Here is a 27,953-nt window from a genome sequence, read left to right on the forward strand (position 1 = left end):
TGGGAACAGACGTCGCCGGAGTTACACCTATGTGGTGTAGAGCAGGCCTTCATCTTTCTTCCTCGGCGGTACCGTCACCATCACATTTTCAGGTGATTGACAGTTAATAGCGCTAGCTGAGGGGGCGGGAAACGCAGGTCGGTTTGGGCACCGTTGAGGTGGATTTCTCCCGCTCTCTGCTTGAGGAAGGCGAGCCAGGACGGAGAGCGCGGAAGAGAAACGGGGGCTGCCGTGACTACGCCTGGGATGAAAAGGAGGAGGAGACAGAGACCGTCCTTCCCTCTGCTGCGGAGGCAGTGGTCAGGAAAACTGGGCTTCTGACGGCATACCCGGGCAGGCCAACCTCCTCCTGTGTTATCCACAAGATCCACAAGGGACCGCGCTACCGGCCTTTCTCTTCCCCCGTTGTCACCAGCCACTTCAAAGGAGAAAGGTCTCGCTTTAGGCCTGTCGGCTTTGAGAGGCAGAGGAATGAGAATTTTCCCATCTTCCCTTAGCATCTAGAATCGCTTCACACTGTAAGGGGGAAGGGGTCCCAGGTGTGTTTTTTCTGTAATTTATTTGAATCCTTGTAGGTGTTTATTTCTTTTATGTATGCCCCACTCTTCCTCCAAGGTCACCCTGATTGGCATACGTGGGGCGGGAGAAGTTGCCCCATTTTATCCTCACAACAAGCCTGTATTGTAGGTCAGGCTGAGGGTGAGTGACTGGCCTCATGTCACCCAGCAGGTGTCAAGGTGGAGTGGAGTTATGAGTGTGAATCCAGATCTATCTGGTTCAGCCAGTGCTTTAACTATTCCGTTTGTGGTCTCAGCAAAGGGGGTTGGCTTTGATTAGCTAAGGCAGGAGATAGATCTCCAGATGTTTGGGACTTCAACTTCCAGAAGCCCCTGCCAGCATGACCAATGGTCAAGGAGGCTGGTTGTTGAAGTCCAGAACATCTGGAGATCTACTTTCTGCCCATCCTTGAGCTAAGGAACTGTGAGTGTGGCGATTTGATCTGCTTTCTTCTTTTTTGGCTTTTAAAAAACTCTATGATTTGAAATGGCCCATTGGTCTGACATGCAGGCAACTATACTATAACTATACTCAACTTGAGCCTAAACAAAAGAGAAATGCATATGCGTGCTCACAGTCATGCTTGTTGTTGCTGTTCAGTCGTGTCCGACTCTTCGTGACCCCATGGACCATAGCACACCAGGCCTTCCTGTCCTGCGCTCTCTCCCGGAGTGTGCTCAAGTTCATCGATTTTCAATCTTGCCATCTCATGTTTGACCACCTCCAGCTTACCTTGATTCATTGATCTGACATTCCAGGTTCCTAAACAATATTGTTCTTTACAGCATCGGATTTTCTTTTCACCACCAGACACATCCACAGCTGAGTGTCCTTTCGGCTTTGGCCCAGCCGCTTCACTCTGTCTGGCGCTACTTGGAAATACCCTCTGCTCTTCCCCAGTAGTATATTGGACACCTTCCGACCTGAGGGTCTCATCTTCCGGTGTCATCTCTTTTAGCCTTGTGATACGTTCCATGGGGTTTTCTTGGTAAGAATACTGGAGTGGGTTGCCATTTCCTTCTCTAGTGGACCACATTTTGTCAGAACTCTCCACCATGACCTGTCCGTCTTGGGTGGCCCTGCACGGCATAGCTTATGGCTTCGCTGAGTTACGCAAGCCCCTTCGCCACAACAAGGCAGTGATCCATGAAGGGGCACAGTCATGCACACACACACAAAATGCAATGTAACTAGTCTGAATGGACAGTATGGAGTTGTAATAAGCAGAAAGAATGTTGGTGATATAATGCAGGTTGTTTCTAGCATATACCACTCATGTGCCAACTTTATGCTTGCTGTGGCATTCTGCACTGGTGTCCTACAATAATGTTTTAGTATACCAGCGCTAGGTTGAGGAGAACATCCTGAATACATCTGGGGTGCTTCCAGATGGAGGACTCCTACTGCTAACACTCAAAAGCCATTGTGCAGCTATTTCTTTATTTTTTTCCTTAACAGATTTTTTTCTGGTAAGAAAGAATGACAGAACTAGTGATGAAAAACATAGGAGGGCTACAAATTGAAGACAACAATGTCTGAATCTCCCATAACATTTTGTGAATGAAGCAGTGCAGTTGCACAGTAAAAGCTTCATCAGGTAGCACCCCAGCTTGTGTGTGTGCATGTCTATGTGTAGCTTTAAGCTAGTATTGAGACCTGTGAGTGGATTACTTTTGGCAACCCATATGTTTTAATTTATCAAAAATCAGTTATTTGTCACAGTCTACTTTTGGCATGAGTAGCACTGGATTTTGTGTGCATATGAATGTTTATAAGGTTTGGGTAAAAACATCCAGAAATGATAAATCAACTTAGAAATGAAAAGCATTATTCTGCAGTTGTTGCATGTTTCTAAAATTGGAACTGGGTATTGTTGAGTAAGAAAACAAAAATGACCATGGGAACACACTAAGGAAAATGTTAAGGATATATGAGGACTCTGGCCTAAAATCCCTATGAACTTAAATTAAGCCTTGAATTATTTTCTGTTTGTTTTCTGACAGGAGCTTCAGAGAAAGAGAAAGTGGCAATGCATATCCAATCTCCTGAGCTTTTCGTCCTCCTGCTATTGCGATGATCAAATGCTTGGCTGAAGAAGTGCAAGCCTGTTTGCGCTCTGGAGTGGCCATCAACTCACTGGGCCAGTGTGCTGAGGAGCTAGTCCTTAACAGCATAGATGCTAAAGCAACATGTGTAGCTATTAGAGTGGATTTGGAAACTTTTAAGGTCCAGGTAGTGGATAATGGCTGTGGGATGGGAAGAGAAGACCTCATCAAAGCTGGGAATAGGTACTTTACCAGTAAATGCTGCTCACTGGAAGATCTAGAAAATCTAAAGTTTTATGGCTTCCGTGGAGAGGCTTTGGTAAGCATTGCCAACATGGCTAGCATACTGGAAATATCATCCAAGACAAATAAGATAGCAAAAACTTTCTTGAAACTATTTCACAATGGAAAAGGACTGGAAGTCTCTGAAACAGAATTGAATAGACCAAGTGTTGGAACAACAGTGACCGTGTACAACTTATTCCACCAGTTACCTGTGAGGAGAAAGTGCATGGATTCCATACTGGAATTTGAGAGAGTGAGGCATAAAGTAGAGGCTCTTTCGCTTATTCATCCCTGTGTTTCCTTTTCTTTAAGGAATGATGCCTCCTGTTCAATGGTACTTCAGCTATCCAAGACAAAAGATATGCGCTCCCGGTTTTCTCAGATTTATGGTCTAGGTAAATCACAGAAATTACGAGAAATAAATTATATGTCTGGAGGATTTGAAATAAGTGGCTTTATCAGTTCTGAAGGGCATTACAATAAGAATATTCAGTTTTTGTATGTGAATAATAGACTGGTATTAAGAACAAGATTGCATAAACTCATTGATTTTTTACTAAGAAAACAAAGTGTTATATGTAAGACAAAAAGCGGGGCTTTGACTTCAAGTCTTGCTCGTCATCATTCAGGCCCAGAGCTCTATGGAGTCTTTATTATCAATGTGAAGTGTCAACACAATGAATATGACGTGTGTTTGGAACCTGCAAAAACTCTAATAGAGTTTCGCAGCTGGGATGCTCTCTTAATTTGCATTGAGGAAGGAATAAAAGCATTTTTAAAGCGAGAACATCTATTTATTGAGCTGTGTGGCGAAGACATTAAAGAATTTAATGAAAACAATGGGTTTTGTTTGGGTGACACCGTAACTTTACAGACTTCTCTTCCTGAAGAGAAGGATATGCAGGAGAGTTTTAAGAGAGCTTGTGATAATATTGTGGATTCTTATGAAATGTTTAATCTGCAATCAAAGTCTGTCAGAAGGAAAATAACTCTTGCAAAGAAGGTATCCAATCACATGGGATCTATTAACAATGTGGAGGGAATAGATGTTCATTCAGATTTAACTGGTACTGAACCTGTTCATGAACTGAGAAGCAGTAAAGTGGAGCCACACAAAAATGGCACTACTCCTGATTTCCCAAAATTGAGTAACTTATATCAAGAGTCAAAAGTGTCTGTTAATCCAAAGGTTCAAATCTTGAGTTCCAAGTATTCAGAAGAACTTGGTGGGCAGGACAGGTCAGTTGTTTTAGAAACAGACATGCATGCTGGTACTTCACTTTGTACTGAGAAATATGATAAAGGGGCAAGTAGTTGTCCAGACAGAATGCTTCAGAGTAGCCCCAACACTGCCACCATGGGTCACATTGAAACTGTGGGAGATGCTAATGAGTTTAAATGTCAGTTTCCTTTAGGATGTGGTTTGATGGGAAAATATAAGGCAGTGAAAGAGGGCAGGGAACCTTATATAGGGTCACAAACCATTCAAGAAGTGGTAATGGAACAGGAACCAGTGAAGTTGTCTTCCACAGGCCTCATAACACACCTGATGCAAAATCAGCCACCACATAAAAGAACAGAAATTAAAAATTCACTAAACAGACAGCTTAAACTGGGTCCAGTAAGTGCCAAGAACATATTTGAAAAAAAGCCAGGGTTTTCAAGGCAGATGTCAGATATTCAAGAATGTTTGAGGATATCCAGTGAAAGAATATGCACAGCAAATGAACGGACAGAGAAGGGGAATTTGTCAGGTCAAAATAATGAGGTACCTTCACTTCCTACAGATGGTAGTGTGGTCTTTGTGACCTCAGATGTCAAAGAATTTATTTCTGTGGCTCCTTCAGTTTCTGTTCATCTAGACAATGCAACCAAGAGTATGCAAATGGCTGAGTTTTCAATAAGGCCTAGATCCGGTGACATTACTAAATTAAGCTTGCATCCAAACCTGGGATCATTGGATAGATTCAAGAGACGTTATGGGAGCGTAAAGAATGCACCACTAATACCTGATGTGGAAAAGAGGAATGAGGTTGAAGCACCAGTCTATGCCAGGTCTCTTACTGATGAGAATACGGAACTTCAAAACTCTAGTATTTGTGAAACTTCAATTAAAAAGTATGTTGTGTCTAATAATAGTGGTTCTGATTGCCTTCTTCCCTTAGAAAAGTCTCAACACTTCACAGAAGAAAGTCTATTACGCAGAAAAGTTTTTAATGTAAGTCCTCTGACACTGACAGATTACCCTCAAATCAGAAAAAAATCACTTTCTGGTTCTAAATTCACAGGAACGCTTGCCTCTAAAGTGTCTAGAATGAAGGAAAGCTTTAGAAAGGTTTTAAGTACAGAAATAACAGGGCAACCTTTTGAACAACCCCAAACATGTTCAAGCCAAAAAGATGAAGACAGATGGGATCTCTCACCCCAAAATGATTTTTTGCAAAGTGCTTGCCATGTAACTCAACTTTCCCCAAGAAAAGTAGGGACAGAGAATCACTGTTTTGCCTCAGTCTCTGATGAGCAGAGCAATTCCATGGTAATATCTAGCCCACGAATAGGTAATGTGGACGATACTGTCAACCATTGTTTCATTGACACTGATGGCAAATATATAGCCCCTCAAAATAGAACTTTAGCTTTGTCAAATAAAGAGGTGGATTCTGAAGGCTTTTCTGAAGATACAGGCAATATGGATGGATCTACAAAACAAGCCATGAAAGCCTATGAACTCCACAGTGTGAACGTGTCCAATAACATGGAAGATGTTACAGATGATTCCTGTACAATTCAGACTGAGGAATCACAATCTCATTCTTCTAAGTGGTTTCACCAGTTTGATGCATCATTGGGAAGGACAGTATACATCAACAAAATGACTGGACTGAGCACTTACAGTGCTCCTCCCAGTGAGGAACCTCAGGCTGTATGTACTAAAGATATAAGCACAATGGTTGTAAATGTCATGGAGAATGGTAAGTACACAGTATGTAACATTGCGTTTCATCAGCCATATGGCATTGTTGTGAGGATTAATAAATCGAGTTAAATCTCTCCAAAAAATGTTTAGCATTCATAGCAATGGTCTCCACAATCCATCTATAGGTAGAAAAGTTAAATGAATTTGCAGAGGTCAGGTGAATTTGGGTATCCAATAAGTTTGTTGCAGTTATTTTCTAGAACTTTTGAATAGTCTGTTTTCTTATTTCAATAATTCTTTAAAGCAGTCATCTTCTAACAATTTGATGTCCCTAATTATTAGCATTTCTCCAGAAGACATCCAAAATATCTTCATAGTTAGAAATGTAGTGAAGGGAGCAATCCTATGGCTGCTAGACAGTGGCTAGTATGCCATAGGATATCGTATTATGTGGGAACCGACCTCGGAGCCCACACTCCAAGGTTGGTTCCCGGAGAACCAACCTCCCCTCAATTCTGTGCTGCCTCCGAGGCAGTGCAGAACAACTCCATCCTCCGCGATCACAGGAGGAGTGTGGAGCGGCCGAAAAGAGGCATGGCTGGGGGCGTTCCGGGGCGGGGAGTGATGAAATGTCTCTACGATACATCCTATGTGTTGTACAGCAGCCGTCTTCCCCGCTCCATCCTCCCGTGGCTAGACAGCTGCAATCAGCTGTCTAGCCAAAAATGCAGGGCAGGAGAAGCATGGAGGGAATAATCCCCTCCGTGCTTCTCCTACCCTGCTTTGGATAGGCGGTCTCCTCAGAGTTCAGAGGTGGCCACCTATCTGGATAGGATTGTGCCCTAAATGGATGTTCTGTTTACAGAAGTTATGTTTAGATGAAGCAACATGGGGGAAACATAATAATTTTCAGTTATCAGGAATTTTTGGAGTAATGGAGTTCTACTGCAGTGTTTCTCAAACTTGGAGCATCTCTACACCAGCCTAAAATCCCACATTTAAAACGGGCCTTTCTGCTTCTGTTTTAAATGCAGGATCACAACAGACTCCCTTTAGACGCTCTTCTTCCCCCCACCTTCCCCTGCCTTTTCCCCCTTATTTGAGTCTTCCATATGTTTCATTATACAGCCACTAGATGGTGCTGTGGTCTAGCTCCTCTTATTGCAGATTTTTCTCTTTTCATGAGTGAACTCAAGCGCAGTAATTTGATAGCTCATTATCTTCAATCTTTTAAAAAATGGAATAAAGGTCATTGTGTGAGAGACACCCTGGAGGTTGACAACATCATCTAAAGGACCCACAAACCTCTGTGAGTAACCAATCTCAATAGCAGGATAAAAGCTCTATGTGAAGAAGACCTTGTTATACTCAGGTCCTCTTCTAAACTTACCCTACCTTCTCAGTCACCCTACCTACTGGCATCCATCTCTCTGATAAGTAAGCACATAGGATCTTCACACATAGCTTGCATGTGTGCAGCCTGTGTGAAAGTATCTGTGGGGCACTAAGCCAACAGTAGCATTAGAAGAAGACTAGAACTGAGCATTTCTCCCTGCTAAAATCAATCAGCCAGGGAAGGAGGCTGTAATGTGGAGGAGCTGTTGTAGTCAGAAGGTCCCATAAGTTTCCTGCCTCATTGCAATATCCAGCACTAAAATTCTGCTGCTGGGAGTAAAGTATCTCTGGCTCCTCTTCCTCTAGCTTCTCTCCCTCCCTGGAATGTTGTTCTTCTTTTGTGCCCCCACCCCAAAGGGGCTGCTGCACAGTTTAAGAACCACTGTTCTGTTGTATCTGTATGGTTAATATGCAGGTCACCTTGCTAATGACTCTTTGGTACTTTTATATAACATTGCTTATATCTTTATTTCTCTATTTTAAAGTACTGAACAAGTTGTGATTCTATTCTTTATAGTGCTAACCCTTTGATCCTGGATATTTTTAAAGACTCTTGCTTGTAAAAATGTTTACAGAAGTAATTCTTTTGTTGGATATTTAGGGTTTCAGTGCAGATGTCACCCCTTTAGAAGTGAGTTTATTGTGCCCTTCCTTCCAAGACCTCAGAAAGAGAAGAGTTTGGCAAGCCAAGATTTTAGAGGTAGGCCCAGTTTGCCAGGACATAGAGTACTATGTTAAATAATAACAAACTAAAGAATTCCGCCAGCTTCCAACAGGAACTTGGAGTGATTCAAGGTCTGTTAACAATGGGACTTGTATGAATCACTTAATGTGTGGAATCGGAAATAACTCTTTTAGGATAAAAATTAATTACAGTGTGACTGTGGATACTATGAAGTGCCCATTTCTGTGTAAACAACATGGTCTGAAGAGGAATTACTTAATCCCCCTTCTAATTACCCCCCTTCTAGTGGCACCAGATTTAATTTTTGAGATCTTTTATCAACTGAGGAAAGTTGAATCACTGTTCTGGTATGTATTTTTCTAATGGGATAGAATGGGCAGCTGACTGCAAGCCCTCGTTAAGGCATGACGAGTTGTTGTACTAAAATGCATGCTAAAGAAAGAGCCAGAGTCTATTTAACAATCCTTCCCAAAGAACACAGAGCTGGTTAAGTACAGATTTGGGAAAGAAATTGGCAAACATTTCTCTGTTTCCTTCTCTACAAGTACTTGCAATAAAATAAATTATCATGCTGCATTTCCTACTTGACAGTGTGTGCACTTTTCCTGTTTGGAGATTATCTTTACATAGAGTTTATCTTCATGGAGACGAAACATGTCAAATATGAAGCAGCCCCTCATATTTTCAAGACTGTACATGTGTTCTCTTCTAGATACTCAAGGAGAATCTCTCCAGTCCTTGTTTTCAGAGTGGGACAATCCTGTGTTTGCTCACTGTCCAGAGGTGGGTGGAATTATGTAGCCACTATTTGTTGGGAATTGTTTCAGTTTTGTGTTACATTGTGATTTTTGGACTGAGACAGAAACAAAAACAAGTTGTATAAATTTATTGTATTGTACATATGTCCAGTCACCAGTGCTTCTTTTTACTGATTGAGTCTACAAGTCTTTTTTCTGTTGTATACTGCAATTTAGAAGTTGTTGGTGGTTTTGCTCATATTTTCCCAAAAGTTTATCTTGTTTTATCTGGAAACTAGAATGCTTTTATAGGCCCCACTTACGTTATCCAAACAACTGTCTTGACTGTGGGTAGAAACTGTCCCTAAAATGGTTTGTAGGGCAGTTTTCAATTCTCTCTGGAAATTTCATAGTATGATAACTACATGGCCATGTGATTCTTTCCATAAGACTAAGTGGACTCTAGCATTGATAAAGAAACAACAATGTTGCCCATTGTATTTACTGTACATTTAAATTAAGTTCCTTTACTATTGTAAACATATTTATTTGCAATGGAGTCCAACTGAGCTCCAAGGATCCTACTTCCAAGTAAATTCAAGGAGTTTCCAGTGTTTGTAAGTATGCAACATGCCCATTAAGATGTGTGTGCATACTTTAACTCAGCCACATAGTCAAGCCAACATAGCAAATGTTGTAATGTTGCTGTTTTAAAAACAACCATGGGAATAAAGCCTCAGTACATCAGAAATAGCTGATAAAAAATGACTTTTCTCTGAGTGATGTGCACGAAGATAAGAAGAGCCATGCTGGATCAGACCAAGGGTACATCTAGTCCAGCATTCTGTTCACACAGTGGCCAACCAGCTGTTGACCAGGAACCCACAAGCACTGCATAAGTGCAACAGCACCCTCTCACCCATGTTCCCCAACTGGTGTACATAGGCTCACTGCCTCTGGTACTGGAGGTAGCAAATAGCCATCAGGACTAGTAGCCATTGATAGTGTTATTCTTCATGCTATCATTATCCATGTATGCAGGGTGACAGCTAATTACAATATAGCAGACTGTAGTTTTACTATTTCTTTGTATGCACATACAACAATACACCAATATTAGAGCGAGTCATCACATGGTTTCTTGAATATCAATGGGACAGATTCAAACGTAACTCTTGTAGTTGCTGCTGAAGATCACTTTCCATATGGCCAGGATTCTACACTACTCATGTAACAACTGTATTCAGCTTCCCACACAGAGGTTGGCCAAATTGCACTGGAAATATCCATGCCAGTGATTTTTGAATTGGCCTTTAAGCTCCATTCTGAAAATGTTTTATTTAAAAAATTATCAGCATAGTTTTGTGATATGACATTTGTTATTCCAGTGGGCAACCTAAGAAGTTATTTCTGATTATTTTTTATAGGTTGCTGTTGATGTGAGCAGTAGGCAAGCTGATAGTCTTGCTGTGAAAATCCATAATATCCTGTATCCTTACCGGTTCACCAAGGAGATGATTGATTCAGTGCAGGTAAACTTGCTGGCATTTGCATAAATGACAGTACTGTAGCTATCACTTGAAAAAGAACATCTATCTATTTCTGTTAAGTTGGAAAGATATAGACAGTGAAATAGTCAATAGCTATTATTAGAGATAATGTTTTCTTAATGTATGTGAACAAGTTGTTGGGACATCTAATGAAATCTTAGATCTTAAGTGTTTCTATGGAATGGTTAAACTGTTACTATAGATTTATGTGGATTTTTAAAAATAAATTGCCATCATTTAAATGTGTTTCAGGTCCTTAATCAAGTGGACAATAAATTTATTGCTTGTTTAATCAACACTAGGGCAGATGAGAATGAAGAGACAGGTAAGAATATGATTTCCTCTGACATATAGGGTTTTTAACTTTTTGCAAAACTTGGCTATGATAACATAACTACTGCCATGTGGAATGAAATTAATGGTCCATCTAACCTAGTATCCTTGTTGTTTCTCAGCCATTTTAGCCCATGCCAATTGTGTGCATGTGCTAACATGAACAATATTTTAATTGTGTTGTGCTTTTTAAAAAAATATTTGCAAGTAGTATGCCAAAAGCCAAACCTTGCGTGTGACGGCAGATGCACATAAACAGCTCAGCATAGTCTGAAGCTGCTGAGTTAAGCAAGGCTTTTACCAAGGCTACCAGGCACTGAAAGGGCTGTGTGAATTGACTGGCACAAAAAAATAGAAGTACCTCAAAAAGCAATGCAAATAAGAAGGAGTTAAGATGTTTAAACTTTAGAAAAGTGACACAGACATTTCACAATTAATTAAATAACATTTTAATACAAAGTTGTTAAAAACTAATGCAGTTTTTATGCATTATGCATAAAAATATGTTTTTATGCATTATGCATAAAAACATATGAACATATGAAGCTACTTTATATTGAGTCAGAAAACTGGTCAGTCTAGCTCACAACTGTCTGCTCTGACTGGCAGTGGCTCTGCAGGGTCTCAGTTCAGGGACTTTCCCAGGCCTACCTGGAAATGCCAGGGTTCACATCAGGGACCTTCTGCATGCAAAGAACGTGCTCTATAACTGTACTCAGAGGCATCCTGTATTCAGAGGCATCGGTTCAGTGCATGGTAACTGGGACAATCTGCACAAAATGGATTTAATGGGATGGCATTAAGTCAAATTATGAGAGTCATTGTTCAGTTGATAATGTTGGCTCATGTGTTTCAACCCTGAGTAGGCTCTTCTCCTAAAATAAAATATTATTTATTTATTTATTTATTATTTACAATATTTATATATCGCTCCTCATCAGAAGATTTCGGAGCAGTGAACAACATGATAAAAGAATAAAACAATGGTTAAAAGAGTTAAAACATTAAAAAAAAAAAAGACAAATCCCAACGAAGTGGAGTTCAACAAACCACAGCTGGTCATGCAAGGAAGGCCTCTTGAAAGAACAACGTCTTCAGGAGGCACCGGAAGGAACACAATGTTGGCGCCTGCCTGACCTCTAAAGGCAGGGAATTCCACAGGAAGGGGGCCACCACACTGAAGGCTCTTCTCCTGGTGGACTCCAACCGGGCCATAGGTCCATGTGGAACAACCAGGAACATGCCCTCTGATGACCCCAGTGAGCGGGCAGGTTGGTAGGGAAGGAGGCGCTCTCTCAGGTATCCTGGTCCCAAATTGTTTAGGGCTTTGTACACTAGTACTATGCCTCTAGGCCAGGTGTAACAGTTTTCCTTCCACTGATCAGCCAGAGAGGGACACTGTGATGTAGCACTTGATGTGTTGGACTGGGGGACCTTAGGTTCAACTCTCCACTCAGTCAAAATGCTCCCTTGGTAACCTCGGCCAAATTGCTGTCTCTCATCCTAGCCTTCCCCAGAAGGTGAGGATAAAATGAGATTAAAATTGTAGCACATGTTATATGCTGAAATTATGATAAAATGATCATCTCCTTTTATTACAGTTCTAGGTGGTAACCTTCTTGTATTGGTAGATCAGCATGCAGCCCATGAGCGTGTCCGCCTTGAGCAACTTATCACAGGTATAGATCCAGATGGTCAAAGAAAGTGGCTTTATTGATGATAAATTAATTTGGGATATGTACAAACTGTATCAAATTTGTTGTGATGTGTAGGTAAATTTAATTATAGAGAATGAAAATATGGCATTAGATTGACTGTGTGATTGCTCAGTGAGGACTAGCATCCTCAGTAATAGCAAGGACTGTGTGGGTTTCCTCTAATTTTCTTTTCATCCCATATTTATAGTAGAATGTAAATTACTTCCACTGTGTCTAGCAAAGAATGTGGCTTTTTAAGCCTTAGGAGATTCTGGCCACGACTCTGTAAAACACAGCAGCAATCCATTGTGCCTATAACAGTTCATTGACCTCATCAACAAGAGCTATGAATTTCTTACGGGGAAGATTCCAAAAGAAACTTTTCTGGTTGTAGCCTGGCAGCAAAAGTTGCTCAAGAATGTGAAAAGCTCTCCAGGGCTGTGAGAAGTGTTTGTTGAAGGGTTTAAATGGAGTCACTATACTTGTAACAGTTTGCACTGTTATTTCATGGCATGGTCATTTGTTGATAAAAATGTTATAATAGTTGTTGCCTATTAGGATGGCTGTGGTTGATACTGGCTGGGAATCCTAATGTGTCATTAACAAGCCTGCTGCCAAAGACATGATATTTCTGCCTTGATATTTCTGTCTCATCAGCTGCTAGAGAAAAGAATGGTACTTCTTACTGAAATACATGCTATATTCCAAACTATAGAGCTGTAGGGCCAGTCAGTAAGGACAGTTGCTGTACGTGATTAAAAGAACAATGCATTTGTTGTTCTGCCATTAGATTCCTATGAGAAACAGCCTGAAGCGCTGGGCAAGAAAAAACTGTTGGCCTCCACTGTGTGTCCCCCGTTGGAGATTGAGATAACAGAGGATCAGAGGAGACTCTTATGGTTGGTAGTACCCAACTGTCAAATATATTTACTTTGTCTTCAGAGAACAAGGGTGGAGGGTGTTACACTGTCTGTCTGGAAGTACGCCAAGTACCTATTCTCTGAGTTCTTTCTATTCTATAGTGGGCAGTCAAGTTACATTAGTTGCAGCATGAAAAAGAGAGACTAAGGGCTTCTTCACAGGGAGCTTTTATCCAGGGCAACTGAGATCACTCAGTCACTGAAGTCTGCGGGCTCTTTACATGAGGCCCTGTGCCTCCAGGGCGTCTCCTGCACTAAATGCCGTTTGTTCCGTTTTTAAATAGATCCGCAGATAATGAGCTAGTGAAAAGAGGAAACACTGGGCAAGAAGAGGAGCGAGATCAATGAAAGATAATGGAAGACTCAGATGTGGGGAGAAGGAGGGGGGAAGGGAAGGGGGGAAAGGAAGCAGGTGAAAGAGGGAGTTGTTGTGATCCTACATTTAAAAGGGAATCAGAAAGCCCCAAGCAGAAAGCCCCGTTTTAAATGCTGGATTTTAGGCTGGTGTAGAGATGCCCTAAGGGTGCAATCCTATATGCATTTATCTGGGAGCTCAGTAGGACTTAGTTCTGAGTAGATATCCATAGGATTGCACTGCCAGGCTGCAGTCCAGTACCCACTTACTTAAATGTAAGCCCCATTGAACAAAATGAGACTAACTTCTGAATAGTCATGTGTAGGGTTGCACTGTAAGAGGGCAAGGGTACTAATGTTTGCAAAGGAGCTGGATACGTTAGCCTGCAGAAAATAAGATTAAAGGTCTTGGGGGTGTCAGATTTCTTTATGTTTAAAACAGATGTGCACAAGCAGGGGTATGCCCTGGCTGCCCCCCCCCACTGCAGCCCCACCCTCCTACTGCCCTAGCACTCTGAAAAAAATGTTAAAAGAAAATAATTTTTAATGAAAAAAATGGCATCTGGAGCACTACGGAATGCCCACAAAGTCAAATCTAGCTTGTTTGCAAGCTAGATTTGATCTTTTTAGAGCTCCGTAGTACTTCAGCCACCATTTCTTTGGACACACACACACACACACACACACACACTTTTTGAGGGGTTGTCTGGCAGATTGTGGTAGGCAGAGGAATTCTGGGTAGAGCAAAAATGGCCACTAGATCTCCCAAAGTTGCCCACCCTCTCCCTTTTTTAAAGACTGAAGAACAGGAGAAATAATTATTCAACATTTCTACTGAAGCATTTCTTCAAATTTACAAGCAGGTAGATGAAAGTTAAAGCACTCGAGGAAATGTCTTAAATAAAAGAGCAGTACTTCAGTAGAAAAAACAATGTAGGGAAGATGTAGAATTCTGTTCTTTAAAGTTTTTTTTAAAAGTTGAGCAGCCACCTATGTTTCTGTTTTTCTGCAGTCAAGCCATAAGAGTTCTTCATACTTCTGAAATGTTAGGACAATTGGTGTTTGGCAATAATATGTTCTCTCATGTAGAAATTGTTGAGGAATTAGGCACATATTTCACAGCTGAATTTTAAACATCAATATGCTTGCGTTCCTGCTTTACAAGAATATTGTACACCGTTTTCAAAATTGCCCCTATTTCTTTTTTACTATAACTGTAAGTTTATTTGTTTTGTTGTTGTTAAGTTGTTAAGTTGTGTCCAACTCTTCGTGACCCCATGGACCATAGCATGCCAGGCCATCCTGTCCTCCGCTCTCTCCCAGAGTGTGCTCAAGTTCATATTCATTGCATCGGTGATGCTGTCTAGCCAACTCATCCTCTGCTACCCCTTCTCCTTTTGCCTTCAATCTTTCCCAGCATCAGGGTCTTTTCCAGGGAGTTTTCTCTTCGTATTAGATGGCCAAAATATTTGAACTTCAGCTTCAGTATCTGTCCTTCCAATGAGCAGTCAGGGTTGATTTCCTTTAGGATTGACTGATTTGACCTCCTTGCAGTCCAAGGGACTTGTAAGGGTCTTCTCCAGCACCACAGTTCGAAAGCATCAATTCTTCGGTGCTCAGCCTTCCGTATAGTCCAGCTCTAACAGCCATACATTACTATGGCAAAACCATATTTGATTATACGAACCTTTGTCGGCAAGGTGATGTCTCTGCTTCTTACTATGCTGTCTAGGTTTGCCATAGCTTTCCTCCCAAGGAGCAAGCGTCTTTTAATTTCATGGCTACAGTCACCGTCTGCAGTGATCTTGGAGCCCAAGAAAATAAAATCTGTCACTGCTTCCATTTCTCCCCCTTCTATATGCCAGGAAGGGATGGGGCCAGATGCCATGATCTTCGTTTTTTTAATGTTGAGTTTCAAACCAGCTTTTGCACTCTCCACTTTCACCCTCAACAAGAGGCTCTTTAGATCCTCTTCGCTTTCTGCCATTAGGGTGGTATCGTCTGCGTATCTGAGGTTGTTGATAATTCTCCCGGCAATCTTAATTCCGACCTGTGATTCATCCAACCCAGGGTTTCTCATGATGTACTCTGCATATAAGTTCAATAAGCAGGGCGACAATATACAGCCTGGTCGTACTCCTTTCCCAATTTTGAACCAATCGGTTGTTCCATGTCCAGTTCTTACTGTTGCTTCTTGACCCTCGTACAGGTTTCTCAGGAGACAGGTAAGGTGGTCTGGTACTCCCATCTCTTTAAGACTTTGCCACAGTTTGTTGTGATCCACACAATCAAAGGCTTTAGTGTAGTCAATGAAGCAGAAATAGATGTTTTTCTGGAATTCTCTTGCTTTGTTTAGACAATGTCATAATAAAATTACTATGAAAAATGAGAGGTACAAATACCTATTAATTTGCTGCTAAAAAATCAAGCTATTACATTAATTTTGAAATATTTATGCCAGACATGGGCAAAAGAAGCCACATTTCTGGTAATATTACTGTCCAAAAAGTAATGAAACAATTTGTTGAATTGACCAATTTGTTGAATTGACCAATACTTTGTAATACAGGAATGGGAAACCTCTGGCCCGTGGACTAGATATGGCCTGCAGGTGTTCTCATCCAGCCCACCAGCATCTTCCCCAGGATCTTCCCCCTCTCCCAGCAGGGAAAATCTTCTTTCTTATCAGCAGGAGATCAGAGATAAGAGCTTTTCCTTGTTGCACAGTGGGAAAGGGAGTCTTTATTGCTATGTAGCAGGGAAAAGCTCTTATCTCCAGTCAGCTGCTGGACAGAGATAAGTGATTTTCCCTGCAGGGGAGAGGAGGAAGGGGCTGGGGAGTGATTCTGTCTTGCTTCCTTCTGAGGCTTGCCCTGCTTACTTCTAAGTAGACATGCAGAGTCTTGCTCTGCTTACCTCTGAGTAGACATACTGTTCATATTTGCTGGGGGTGGTGACGGCCGACAAGAAGCTCTGGTGTGGGCTGGTCCATGAAGTCACGAAGAGTCGGAAGCGACTGAACAAATAAACAACAACAGACATGCAGAGGCTTGGTATTTGGATGTTATTTGAACATACTGCCAAGTGATTCAGTCCAGCTTACTTCTAAGCAGACATGCAGAAGCTTTGTCCTTCTTACTTCTGAATAGGCTTAAAATCAGTAATAATCACATTTTGACCCTGCCCACAGATGGAATGCGGCCCATTGCATTTTGGCCCTTGGGCTGAAAAACGTTCCCCACTGTTGCTCTAATAGGTATTCCAGATAGCTTTTCCTCAGCTATTTGTAAAGAGAACAACTCAGTGCATGATTATGGGGATCCTTTACCCTTTTCTTTTTGAGAAAATGCAGTAATTGCAGGTAGGGGATTTGAACAGTGGGGAAAAGGGGATTGCCTGAGGCTGATCTTCCAGTTCAGAGTTTAAATTTTAATTTCCAGGTGCTGCCACAAAAGCCTGGAGGACTTAGGCCTTGAATTATTCTTTCCAAAGAACAATCCCTCTCAGATTCTTGTTGGGAAAGTGCCATTGTGTTTTATAGAGAGAGAGGCCAATGAATTGCGTCGTGGAAGACAGACGGTGACTAAGTGCATTGTGCAGGTGAGATGTTGATGCCGGTGATTTATGATGTCTGCCCTAAATCAGTGATGAATAGCAAGTAGCTTGAGGACCTGTCTGCATTAGAATTTCATTTGCTCCCTATCCAGCATTTTAGCATCAAACTAGAAGTCGAGAAAACAGAAGATACTATACAGTGTGGAAGAACTCTGTGTGCATCTCATGCTTTTCATCCTTTTTGCTTTAGAGAAATATTAGGGACTGGCATGAGCCTAGCCCAGAACCTGTATGACTTGTAGAGATCAAATGCCCTCATTTAGCATACTTGATTCCTGAAAAAGCCCTGCACAGATGTATCCTCAGTCATTTTAACCTCAGGATTGATTCTTGAGCTAGAAATTGAATTAACATGAATTTTATAAAGCTGTCACCAAAGAAAGAAGAAGCACTTTCTAGAATTGTATTGGAAGTCTTATTTGTGAATAGTGATAAGTCTGCTATACTAAGTTTAATATTTTGAGAAATGTGAGTTGATGCTGATTCTATCATTTTTAGCAAAGAAGTGGGCTACCACCTGTCTTTTCTCCCCACTTGGTTTGCGTGTATGTTGGCACATTTGCCATCTTCTTTATCGTGGAAAAAGGGCACGTTCAGTTTTTAACAATGGTCATAATTGCGCTGTTATGTAAAATGCATGGAGGCTACACTTATAAGTGAAAAACTGTAATGCATGTAGGTAGCTATTTTCCCCAAATCAAGGAACTGTGCAAGCAGCAGAAACTACATGTGTTGCCTGATTATACAGTCAGGGCCAGAAATATTGGAACAAGGATAACTCTTTTGGCAGTTGGCCTCTGTACACCACCACATTGAAGTTGAAAGGAAACACACCCAGATGGGAGCAAAGTCAGGACTTTCAGCTGTAATTCAAGGGGTTTGACAAAGTGGGGCACTAACCATTCAGGAAGTACAGCCAGTGGCATACATACACACCCATCGTTGGGGGCTCATAAGTAATGGAACGAATGGCTGACAAGCAGCTGCATGGCCAAGTGTGGCCTGTTTCCTGGGTACCCCATGACCAATCAAGCAGATAAAAGGCCTGGAGCTGGTTCTGACTGTTACATGTGCATTAGGTAGCTGTTCACTGGAACTCCCAACATAAGGTCCAAAGAGGTGTCCATGCGAGTGAAGGAAGCCATCATTAGGCTGAGGAAACAAAATAAACCCCTCAGAGAGATAGCAAAAACAGTGGGAGTGGCCAATACAGCAGTTTGAAACATCCTGAAAAGAAGGAATTAACTGGCAAGCTCAGCAACAGCAAAAGGCCTGGAAGACCACGGAAGACAACTAAAGTGGATGACCGCAGAATGCTGCTCATGGTGAAGAGGAACCCTTTCACAACAACTAGCCAGGTCAAGAACGCTCTTGCAGAGGTAGGCATGTCATTGTCAACATCTACAGTCAAGAGACGGCTTTATGAATGTAAATACAGAGGCTTCACAACAAGGTGCAAAACACTGGTAACGCTCAAGAACAGACAGGCCAGATTAGCCTTTGCCAGCAAACACCTAAAAAAGCCTGCCCAGTTCTGGAATAAGATTCTTTGGACTGATGAAACCAGGATTAACTTGTACCAGAATGATGGAAAGAGAAAAGTATGGAGAAGGAAAGGAACAGCTCATGATCCAAAGCATACCACATCATCTGTCAGACATGGTGGAGGCAGTGTTATGGCATAGGCATGTATGGCTGCCAGTGGAACCAGGTCACTGGTGTTTATTGATGACCTGACTGCTGATAAAAGCAGCAGGATGAATTCTGAAGTGTATAGGGCTATACTTTCTGCTCAGATTCAGCCGAATGCTGCCAAACTGATAGGACGCCGCTTGATATTGCAGATGGATAATTACCCAAGACATACAGCAAAAGCTACCCAAGAGTTTCTGAAGGCAATGAAGTGGGATGTTCTTCAATGGCCAAGCCAGTCACCTGATCTCAACCCAACAGAGCATGCTTTTCACTTACTGAAGACAAGACTGAAGGCAGAAAGACCCACAAACAAGCAGCAGCTGAACAAGCCAAAACAGTTGTCCTTGTTCTGATATTTCTGGCCCTGACTGTAGGTTGTGTTGGCTTGTGCAGCTGTAAGGTGAGAAAAAAAACACAACCTCATTCAACTGATTTGTAAGTTTGTAATGGTTTATCTATATTTGGCCATAGGCCATCACAATTACATTATCATAAAACAGAACAAAAGAAAAAAGTTAAACTAGACACTTATTCACAAAGCAGCTGCATAATTTCTTTGCAGCCATAGTAAACAGGGCTACCACGTAACTAACAAAAGGTTGATTGTAACATAGAAGTGACACTATGATATCCTGAGGTGACTTACTGAGGTACTAGGAGATAATACATTACATTAATTTCTCCCTTGGTTCTACATACAAAGGACAAAACAGCATGTAATGTTTGGGGTCCTCAACTTGGCCACAGTCATAAACACAAAATCATTCTGACCATAGAACACCCAGATACATCCCCTCCAAACAGACAGAGGTTTACTGAAACCTTCATTCAGTAAAAGCCCTGCAAAGCTAAGGAGGATTCAATGTTTGGAAACAATTTGCCCTACAATAATTCCTGTTGATCTTAGCAAATCAGGGTAAGAAACACAAATCATTCATAACTCCCCTACCTTTTCCTGCATCCTGATCAAAGACTCAATTCCTCAGGACAGCACAACACCTATGAGAAAGCAAAGTCTCCATAGACATGCTACATTTCCTTGCCAGCTCTGGGCAGTGCTGCGTCCATCCTCCAACCACAGCTCTTCAAGCCAGCACTGTTTGGCAAGATGGGCATCATGTATTCCTTTCAAGCTCAGCCAGTATCTAAAATAAAGCAGATTGATCCTGGCGGCAATGGATGGCAGTCCTAATTCTGTCCTAAGAAGGGCAGCTGGCATGCCAGGAGGAAGTCCAAGAATATTTCTCATGAACATATTTTGGAGAATCTCCAAAAATTACTTTGACTCCTTTACCCCAGATTTCAGCCCCATACAACATGTGGGTTATGAATTTAGCGGTAAACATTTTAAGAACAGGATTAAATAATTGGCCACCACTAGAATAGAAGAAACTTTTAAGACTTAACAGTGCTATTACTTGTCAGTTCAATGTCAGCTAAATGCCTTTTTATATAAGGTTTATATCAAAATTCAGCTCTAGATATTTAAAATAGCCAACCTGTTCAAAAAATGTCTGTCCATGGCTTATTTGAGTTTCTGAGGCCTTCTCCCAAACACCATGACTTTAGATTTAGAATAATTAACAACCAGGTTTTCCTTTCTCCATATAGACCCAAAGCTAGCCAGCATTCTCCTATAACCTATTCTATTAAGAGAAATCAAGACCAAGTCATGCATAAAATAAAAATGCAACCTTACAGTTCCCAGTCAAAGGCAAAAAAAGCAAGGAGAAGGCATCCTAGTAATGATGCCATTGACATAAGAATTAAAAAGGGGGCTAGAATACAGCCTTGTTTAACTCCTATTAATATGAATTGTTTCTGTCAGGGCTCAATACAAACCAAATCTTGCTTGTATTGTATTATCTTGATATAACAACCGGATAAGCCACAATGATCTATTAATATTAGTTGCAGCCAATTCGTGCCATAAGCAATCCCTATCGAAGAGATCAAAAGCAAATGTAAAATCTATAAAGGCTATAAATTTCTGCCTATTTGGAGCTTTGCTGTACTTTGAAATAATATGATTTAAAACAGAAGCCTGATCAGTTGTACTCTTGCCTTTCCTAAAGCTAGCCTGCTATTCCTGTATAATGGAATTATTTTCCCAAGTTTGTAATTTTTACAATAGATACAGAGTATGTATCTTGAAAGCCACATCAAGCAGACTAATAAGCCTCTAATCCTTCGGGTCTGAAGAACCTCCTTTTAAAAATTAGGGACTGTTGTTGTCCACCCAAAGGCAAGGTACCAGACGTATTTATAGAAGTAAACCACTGGCTAAAATTGGGGCCCACCAATCACCATCCAAAATGAGAACATCCAGGGGAATCATGTCCTCTCCAGGAGTTTTGCCTCTCTGGAGAGAAGGAATCAGACCCTTAATTTCTGATACAGCAACAGGTAGCCATTCAAGTAAGTCATTTGAGGAGTTCAAAATCTTGAATGGCTGAGTATCTAAATTCCCACTGAAGATATCACTAAAAAGAAAAATTCATATTCCGGGCGTAATTGAGATTGTATAAGTAGGATTCCTACCAGAATCCCCTTCACTTAATAGAGTCCAAAATTTACATTCACTCCCCTCAAGAATGGCTTGCCCAAGGCGCCTCCGCTCCATTTTGAAAAAGCCTTTTTTTGGAAAGCCTTTTTTTTCTTTCTAAGCAAATTCTTATATTCCCTCTGAAACTTAATTGAAGTGAGGGTGACTTCATAAGTTCATCTGTTTCTAGCTTCCCATGCAAGCTTATCTTCTTTTTCTTAGGTTTATAATCCTGTTCAAACCAGGTCTGTGCAGTTACTGTAGGTTTATTAATTAAAACTGTAGTCAAAATAGGTCTCAAGATAACTAATATATCCTGATGAATATCCAAAATTCCCTGCTCACTCTCCAAGGCTTGTGATCTAATCTTTTGTAGTCTATCACCGCCTAATAAGATCTTAATATCAGAAGCAAGTTGACTGACTTGTATCTTTTCCTGCTTTTTTAGGAGTTCATTCGAGAGCAAGTTGAGGTATGGCCTTTTGTGTTGTGTTGTGTTGTGTGTGTGTTACGAAGAGCTGTGACTTACAGATGATTCGCACGCTACCTGCTAAACTGAGAACATGTATTTGAGTTCCCCTCTGCATGTTTTAGAATCTTGAGATTTGAGAAGACTCCTCATTAGCAGCCAGAAGAGGCAGAGGAGGACGGAGAGGCCCTCAGAACTCACTCACCCAGTACATCGTTCACTCTGGCCACTGATAGACCATAGGAAGATACCGTATACGAAGTCAGACCATTAGTCCACCTAGGCCTGTATTGTCAACACTGATTGGCAGTGGCTCTTCTGGTTTTCGGGCAGGATTCTTTCCCAGACCCCCTACCTGGAGATGCTGAAGATTGACCCTGGGGCCTTCTGCATACAAAGCAGGTGCTCTAACACTGAACTGTGCCCCCCACCCCGCATTCCTTGCTTCAAGATTCTAAAAGAGCATAGCCCCAGAAAAAGAGCCCAGCCCCAGAAAGAGGAAAGCTCCCCAAATGAATGCAATAAAAGAACAATTCCTTGAAGGGAGTAGAGATATACTCATCAGTACATAAAACCTTATGTATTTTGAGCAACTACTGGCATTTCATGGAGGGTGTCTGTGTATATAAGCTGTTGTTTTAGGACTAGGGAGTCAAAAAAGGGTTGTTTTATTGTGTAGGATTCTAAAACAGGTAGAGAAGGATTTAAATGTACACGTTCCTTCATTAGAAGGTTAATGTGTGTATTGGTCTGTAGGGGCTGATTCACATCTTAATTCTTCTAACGAGAATTATAAGTGAGAGCTCCCCAGCTCTTACTGAAGGAGGAATCCAGAGAAATGCATCAAATACAGCTGATTGCTGGTGCTGAGCATGACTCTGGATCAGTGATTCTAATAGTTTCTCACTCTCACTGCTGTGACTTTTCATTCTTAATCTGCAGAAAGTCAAATATTATCCTTCTGCTGCTTTCAGCTACTGCAGACAACAGGAGGGGCACAAGGGACATTGCCACTAACAATCCTGAAGGTTCTGGCTTCCCAGGCTTGCCACGGTAAGGGAAGTATTGCTGTGTGCCACCTCCTTATTCCACAACCAATTTTCTAGCATTTCGAGAGGACAGGAGCCCTCTCACTAAAAGCAGAGCAGCAAGGATCCATCATACCTCTTGTTGAAAAGCCTGGGATATAATTTACTGCTTTTTTTTTTTTTTAATTCTTTGGGCATGTGGCTCTTGCAATACTTTCTGAAGGTAGCTCTGAACTGAGGTGCAAACAGAATGGTTAGAATTACCTTTCCTTCCTGCTTGTGAGTGCCCAAAAGTACCTGGCTGGCCATTGGTTGAAACAGAATGCTGGGCTAGATTGGCCTGCTCTGATCCATTCAAGGCAGTTATTATGTTCTGCAAGTGCGGAGTGTGTACCCCAGCACATCTGCTCTGTTTGAGTGATTCTGTGTTGGGAGGAGAAAGGGATTTGAGGACTTAAGCATTCACCTGTAACCAAGTGATACAAGTGGTGGGAAGTGGTTCTATAAGTTGGCTTGTTGTTGGACCATGACTAGAATTCCTAGATCATCCAAGAAACTACGGTGCTTCCAGACTGAGGGTTCTTAGCCCTACTAATTAGAAGACATTGTTCAGCTATTCCATCTTTTTCTCCTCGACAGATTTACTGTGGTAAGGAAAAAAGATAGAAGAAGGTGTGGGGAAAATGAGTTGAAAACAACATCTGGACCACCACCTCCAATGCAGACATACAAAATTCCATGAATGAGGCAGGGCAATGGCACCATAGAAGCCTCGTCTGGAAGCGCCCTATGGTTGAATTCAAAAAGAAAATGTACACAGCTAGTAACTATAACCATACAATCAACCGTTTTCCTGCCCTTCATGAGAACTTTCTTCTCACAGCCAAAAAACAAATATAGCCCTTTACTTTATGTGCCACTTAGATAAATGTGATATCTTGCATGTAGGTACAAAAAATCAAAGCCACAAGTACAGGATAGGGGAGACCTAGTTTGGAAGCAGTACATGTGAAAAGGACCTAGGTGTCTTAGTGGGTCACAAGCTGAATATGAGCCAGCAGTGCGATGCAGCAGCTAAGAAAGCTAATGCAATCTTGGGCTGTGTTAACAGAAACACAGTGTTCAGATCATGGGAAGTAATAGTTCCACTCTATTCTGCATTAGTCAATCTGTATTTGGAGTATCATGTTGAGTTCTGGGCACCCTGTTTTAAGAAGGACATTGACAAGTTGGAGTGCATCCAGAGAAGAGTAAGGATGGTGAGAGGTCTGGAAGCCAAGTCCTCTGAGGAATGGTTGAAAGAGCAGGGTATGTTTATCCTGGAGAAGAAAAGATTAAGGGGAGACATGATAGCGGTCTTCAAATATCTGAAAGGCTGTCATGCGGAAGATAGAGAAGACCTGTTCTCTTGTTGCACCAGAGGGTGGGACTAGACCAGCAGGTGAAAATTGCAGGGAAACTGATTTCAGCAAAACTTCAGGAGAAACTTCCTGACAGTTCAGCAATCAACTGAGAGATGTTCAGCAGTGGAACAGATTGTCTTGGGAGGTGGTGTATTCTCTTTTGCTGGAGGTATTTAAGCAGAGGTTGGATGGCCACCTGTCAGTAGCTGCACCCTGCAATGCAGAGCCTGCATTGAGCAGGAGATTGGACTACATAATTTCTGAGGTCTTTCCAACTCTATGACTCTGTGACTGCTTCCTTAGAATAATTGTTGGACTTAATTAGATCAGAACAGAAAAATGAAACTATAGCCCTCTGATATTTTCGGGAAGTCTACATTAGTGAACTATTAGAGAGAAGATGTTTTAGTGTATTGAAGACAGTTGCACTGCACTTGCTTCACATGTTACAACTTTTAGCAGGTTACAGAGCCATCCCAGTTCCCAAGTGTGTATTTCTGTGATATACACAAGGTGAAAAAGATGTGTGCATGCTTTTACTGTTACTGTGGGTATACAGTGCAAAGCTGTATAGCATGTAGCCCTACCTTCCCCAACCTGGTGCTCTCCAGATATGTTGGACTACAACTCCCGTAATTCCCAGTATGATGAAGCATCTTCTCTAGTATTTGGCTAATGTAGTCCTCCCATGCTAGCTGAGCATTATGGGAGTTGCTGTCCAATGTAACTGGAGGGCACCAGGTTGGGGAAGGCTGATGTAGCTGATACATGGAGAATTCTCCTTACTTTTGAGGTTGAAAAACCCATCACAGTTTGAATATTTCTCTCCATGCAGGCATTTGGCCTGTCAAGTTGCTTTTTTTTAATCTCCTTGGCATGTTAGTTTGACTTTTTTTTTTTAAGTAAAATTTTTAACTGCTGTTCTACCTCCATTATGTGTTATCTGTTATTACTGTTTTTATTGTATTTGTTTATTTTTGTGAGCCACCTTAAGCAATTGTATGGAACCGCAGGATACAAGTACTTCTAATAAATAAAACCCAGCCTTTTTTTTTTTAGCAGGAACGTTCATTCTTTTCCTCCAGTCATTTTCTATTTGTAGTGGCCTCATTTTCAGATGTACAAGATGTGTGCTGTTGGTTGCCCTAGTAAAATAGGGATGAATAGTGATTTGAGTTAATGGGGACTCTCTCCTTTTTTGCAGCTTTAGTGCCAGGAACAAGCTGCCCCTCTTGTAGAGTTACAACTTCTACATTCTTCTCTTTTCAGGTGCTATTAAGTTCAATGACAGATTGACTTTGGAGGAGAGTTGCCGTCTTATGGAATCTTTGTCATGTTGTCAATTACCCTTCCAATGTGCACACGGGAGGCCTTCCATGCTGCCTCTTGCAGATATAGATCACTTGCTGCAGGAAAGTCAGGTATGCTGTAAAGCAGATAATACCGCACAGAATGTATTGACTGAGTGTGCCTATCCTACACAGATTTCATGCTAACCGACAACAGGGCCCAAGTAGAATACCCTACTTCAGTTCTCCTCTTCTAGTTCAAAGGCAACATGATCCCCATGTGGTCCAGGGCTTAATATTACCTCAGGGCTTTTGCTATCCCTTTTACCTGCATCCTCACAGCTTGAAAAATATGTTGACAAAAAGGTCTTTTGTACTGAGGGACCATCTTAGCTTGGGGATTATCATGCTGTTCATGCCAGTAGGAATCTGATTGACTTGAGGTGTAAATTTGGTTTTTCACATGGTGTAAAAATATATTCTTTACCTTATTTTTCACAGAAGTAAGTTAATTGGGCAGAAGACTCAAGATGACACTCATGAGAGTTGGTATGGTCCAAACTATTGAGCGTTGGGCCTGAGAGTCCTAGATTAAAATGCTAGTGCAGCAATGGACTCACTGGGTCATTCTAGGCCTAGAACTATCCAGTGAGTCTATTGCTGAGTTAGCATTTTCATCCAGCTCCTTAAATAAAGGATAACACCCACATTGTTGCCTACCTACATCTGCTTCACTAGTGGAAGGAATAGCAAGTTGGGTGTTCCAGGGATGTTCATTATTTTAAATATATATATCCCATCTTTCTTCCAAAAGGATGCAATTAGGGTCTTAGCAAATTTGTCATAGATGAACTGAATTATTCCTAAAAATGTTTTAATATTGCATTTCAGTGGGCAAACTGTCCTCACTTTGCCATGAATAAAATGGGACTATAGGGAACTAACACACAATTGTTCTGAGTTCAAAACCACCTAAAGAACACAAAGCAATTTTAAAATAATGAGAATCCCTGGAACACTCACTATTCCTTCCACTAATGAAGCAGATGTAATTCAGAAAGGAACGTGGGAGTTATCCTTTATTTGAAGAGTCACACAGTTTGTAATATTCTGACACAGTATCTTGGCAATTTGAATAGAGAGCAAAGATAGTATTAAAAAAATACCATTTGGGGTCTCATTGAGACTTAGGTCAATTGTTGTAGATTGGTTAATTAGTCTCCATTTCAAATCCTATATAAACTTTAGGCTTTTTCAAAATTAACTTTCCTTTTGCAAGTGCTTTCTGAATAATTCCTGTAAACAAAAGCATGATAAATTGAAACTGAACATCCATATAGATTTGTAAGTATGGACTTGTGAACAAGAGCAGACAAGAATTTAGTACGTTGCTCACAGATCTTTGTGAGTACTCTTGGGGAGGAAAACATTAGCCTTTCAGTCCCCTTGACAATTAGAATAAGGAGAAAAATGACAACTCCTCCTACAACGGACCCGTGTAAAAGCATTAGGCACATCGATGGTGCCGAGCCAAGAATTAGCAATAAGTGCTAGCTAACAAGAAAGATGATACTAGTATTTATGCATTGTTGGACAGCACTACAGCTGTGACTTAACTAATACTCATCCACCCCACATTACAAACCACTTTTGAAACAGTCTGTAAAAGCTGTTCAGGCAACAGGAGTAATCACTGGGAAAAGTTGCATGAATCTCATGTTTCTTTTGGAATATTGTGACATAAGTGATCAGTGACAAACTCCCCCTCATTTTGAGATTCTTTTGCTAGGGGTGTTCTATACCCAGTTTAGGTAGGAAGTACCTCATTTTCTTTAGGTACAAAATATTGCTACCTTGAGAAGACACACACTGTGTGTAACATGACAAACAATTTTAATTTGTGCCAAAAAAAGTAAATAAATCTGGTGATGCCCTTAATTTGAATAATAATTTGTACAGCAAGTTTATAGGCAAGGTGACTGGATTGTTTTCTTAATGTATTTGTTGCATATCATTAATGCTCTCTCTTTCTCTAGCCTAAACCTAATCTGGCTAAACTAAGGAGAATGACTAAAGCCTGGCAACTCTTTGGGAAAGAAAAGGAACCCTACTGTGAAAGTGTGAGCCTGATTTCAGAAACTCAGTGAATACTGCTGCCACCTAATCAGTAGTGTTAGTACCAAGCACTTCCAGCTATTCCTACTCTGGAACACAAACTGCTGTGAAAGCACAGGAAGAGAAGGAACTGCAGGATTCTGAAGAGGAGCCGAGTACCTGTAATACTGTAAAGTATCTTCATAGGAGCCAAAATCTAAACTCTGTTCTCCTAGAGAATGTGAATGATTCCATTTGCACTAGAACTGTGAAATAAAGTGGTTTGGAAAGTTGTCCCTAATTTCAAAAAAGCACACCCTTGCGTCATATTACTACTAG

General features: G+C 41.2%; 1 protein-coding gene across 5 annotated transcripts; it reads left to right on the plus strand.

Annotated features, from left to right (window-relative positions):
• Positions 1-23: 23 nt before the first annotated feature.
• MLH3 (mutL homolog 3) lies at positions 24-27,919 on the plus strand. Of its 5 annotated transcripts, none has more exons than XM_084842088.1 (14): positions 24-539; positions 1,369-1,546; positions 2,562-5,860; positions 7,802-7,900; positions 8,598-8,668; positions 10,050-10,154; positions 10,425-10,497; positions 12,107-12,184; positions 12,993-13,101; positions 16,917-17,076; positions 21,780-21,803; positions 22,775-22,853; positions 25,501-25,652; positions 27,557-27,919. In XM_084842088.1, the coding sequence occupies exons 3-14, from the start codon at positions 2,632-2,634 to the stop codon at positions 27,665-27,667; spliced, it is 4,290 nt and encodes a 1,429-aa protein (XP_084698214.1). In that variant the 5' UTR covers positions 24-539; positions 1,369-1,546; positions 2,562-2,631; the 3' UTR covers positions 27,668-27,919. The 5 variants fall into 5 exon arrangements, with proteins under 5 accessions (XP_084698214.1, XP_084698201.1, XP_084698231.1 ...); XM_084842075.1 differs by having other exon boundaries at positions 24-92; XM_084842105.1 differs by lacking the exon at positions 7,802-7,900.
• The last annotated feature ends 34 nt before the right edge of the window (positions 27,920-27,953 follow it).

Source organism: Heloderma suspectum, chromosome 1, assembly GCF_057233095.1.
Source record: "Heloderma suspectum isolate Gila_16-S chromosome 1, 16-S_ref, whole genome shotgun sequence".
Classification (NCBI taxonomy): Eukaryota; Metazoa; Chordata; class Lepidosauria; order Squamata; family Helodermatidae; genus Heloderma; species Heloderma suspectum.

Excerpts from the sequence above, each read along its gene's own strand:
- MLH3 (XM_084842088.1), top strand. The coding sequence starts at position 2,632 with ATGATCAAATGCTTGGCTGAAGAAGTGCAAGCCTGTTTGCGCTCTGGA. Across the intron at positions 7,901-8,597 it reads GGCAAGCCAAGATTTTAGAG|ATACTCAAGGAGAATCTCTC; the intron begins GTAGGCCCAGTT and ends GTTCTCTTCTAG. Across the intron at positions 10,155-10,424 it reads AGATGATTGATTCAGTGCAG|GTCCTTAATCAAGTGGACAA; the intron begins GTAAACTTGCTG and ends AATGTGTTTCAG.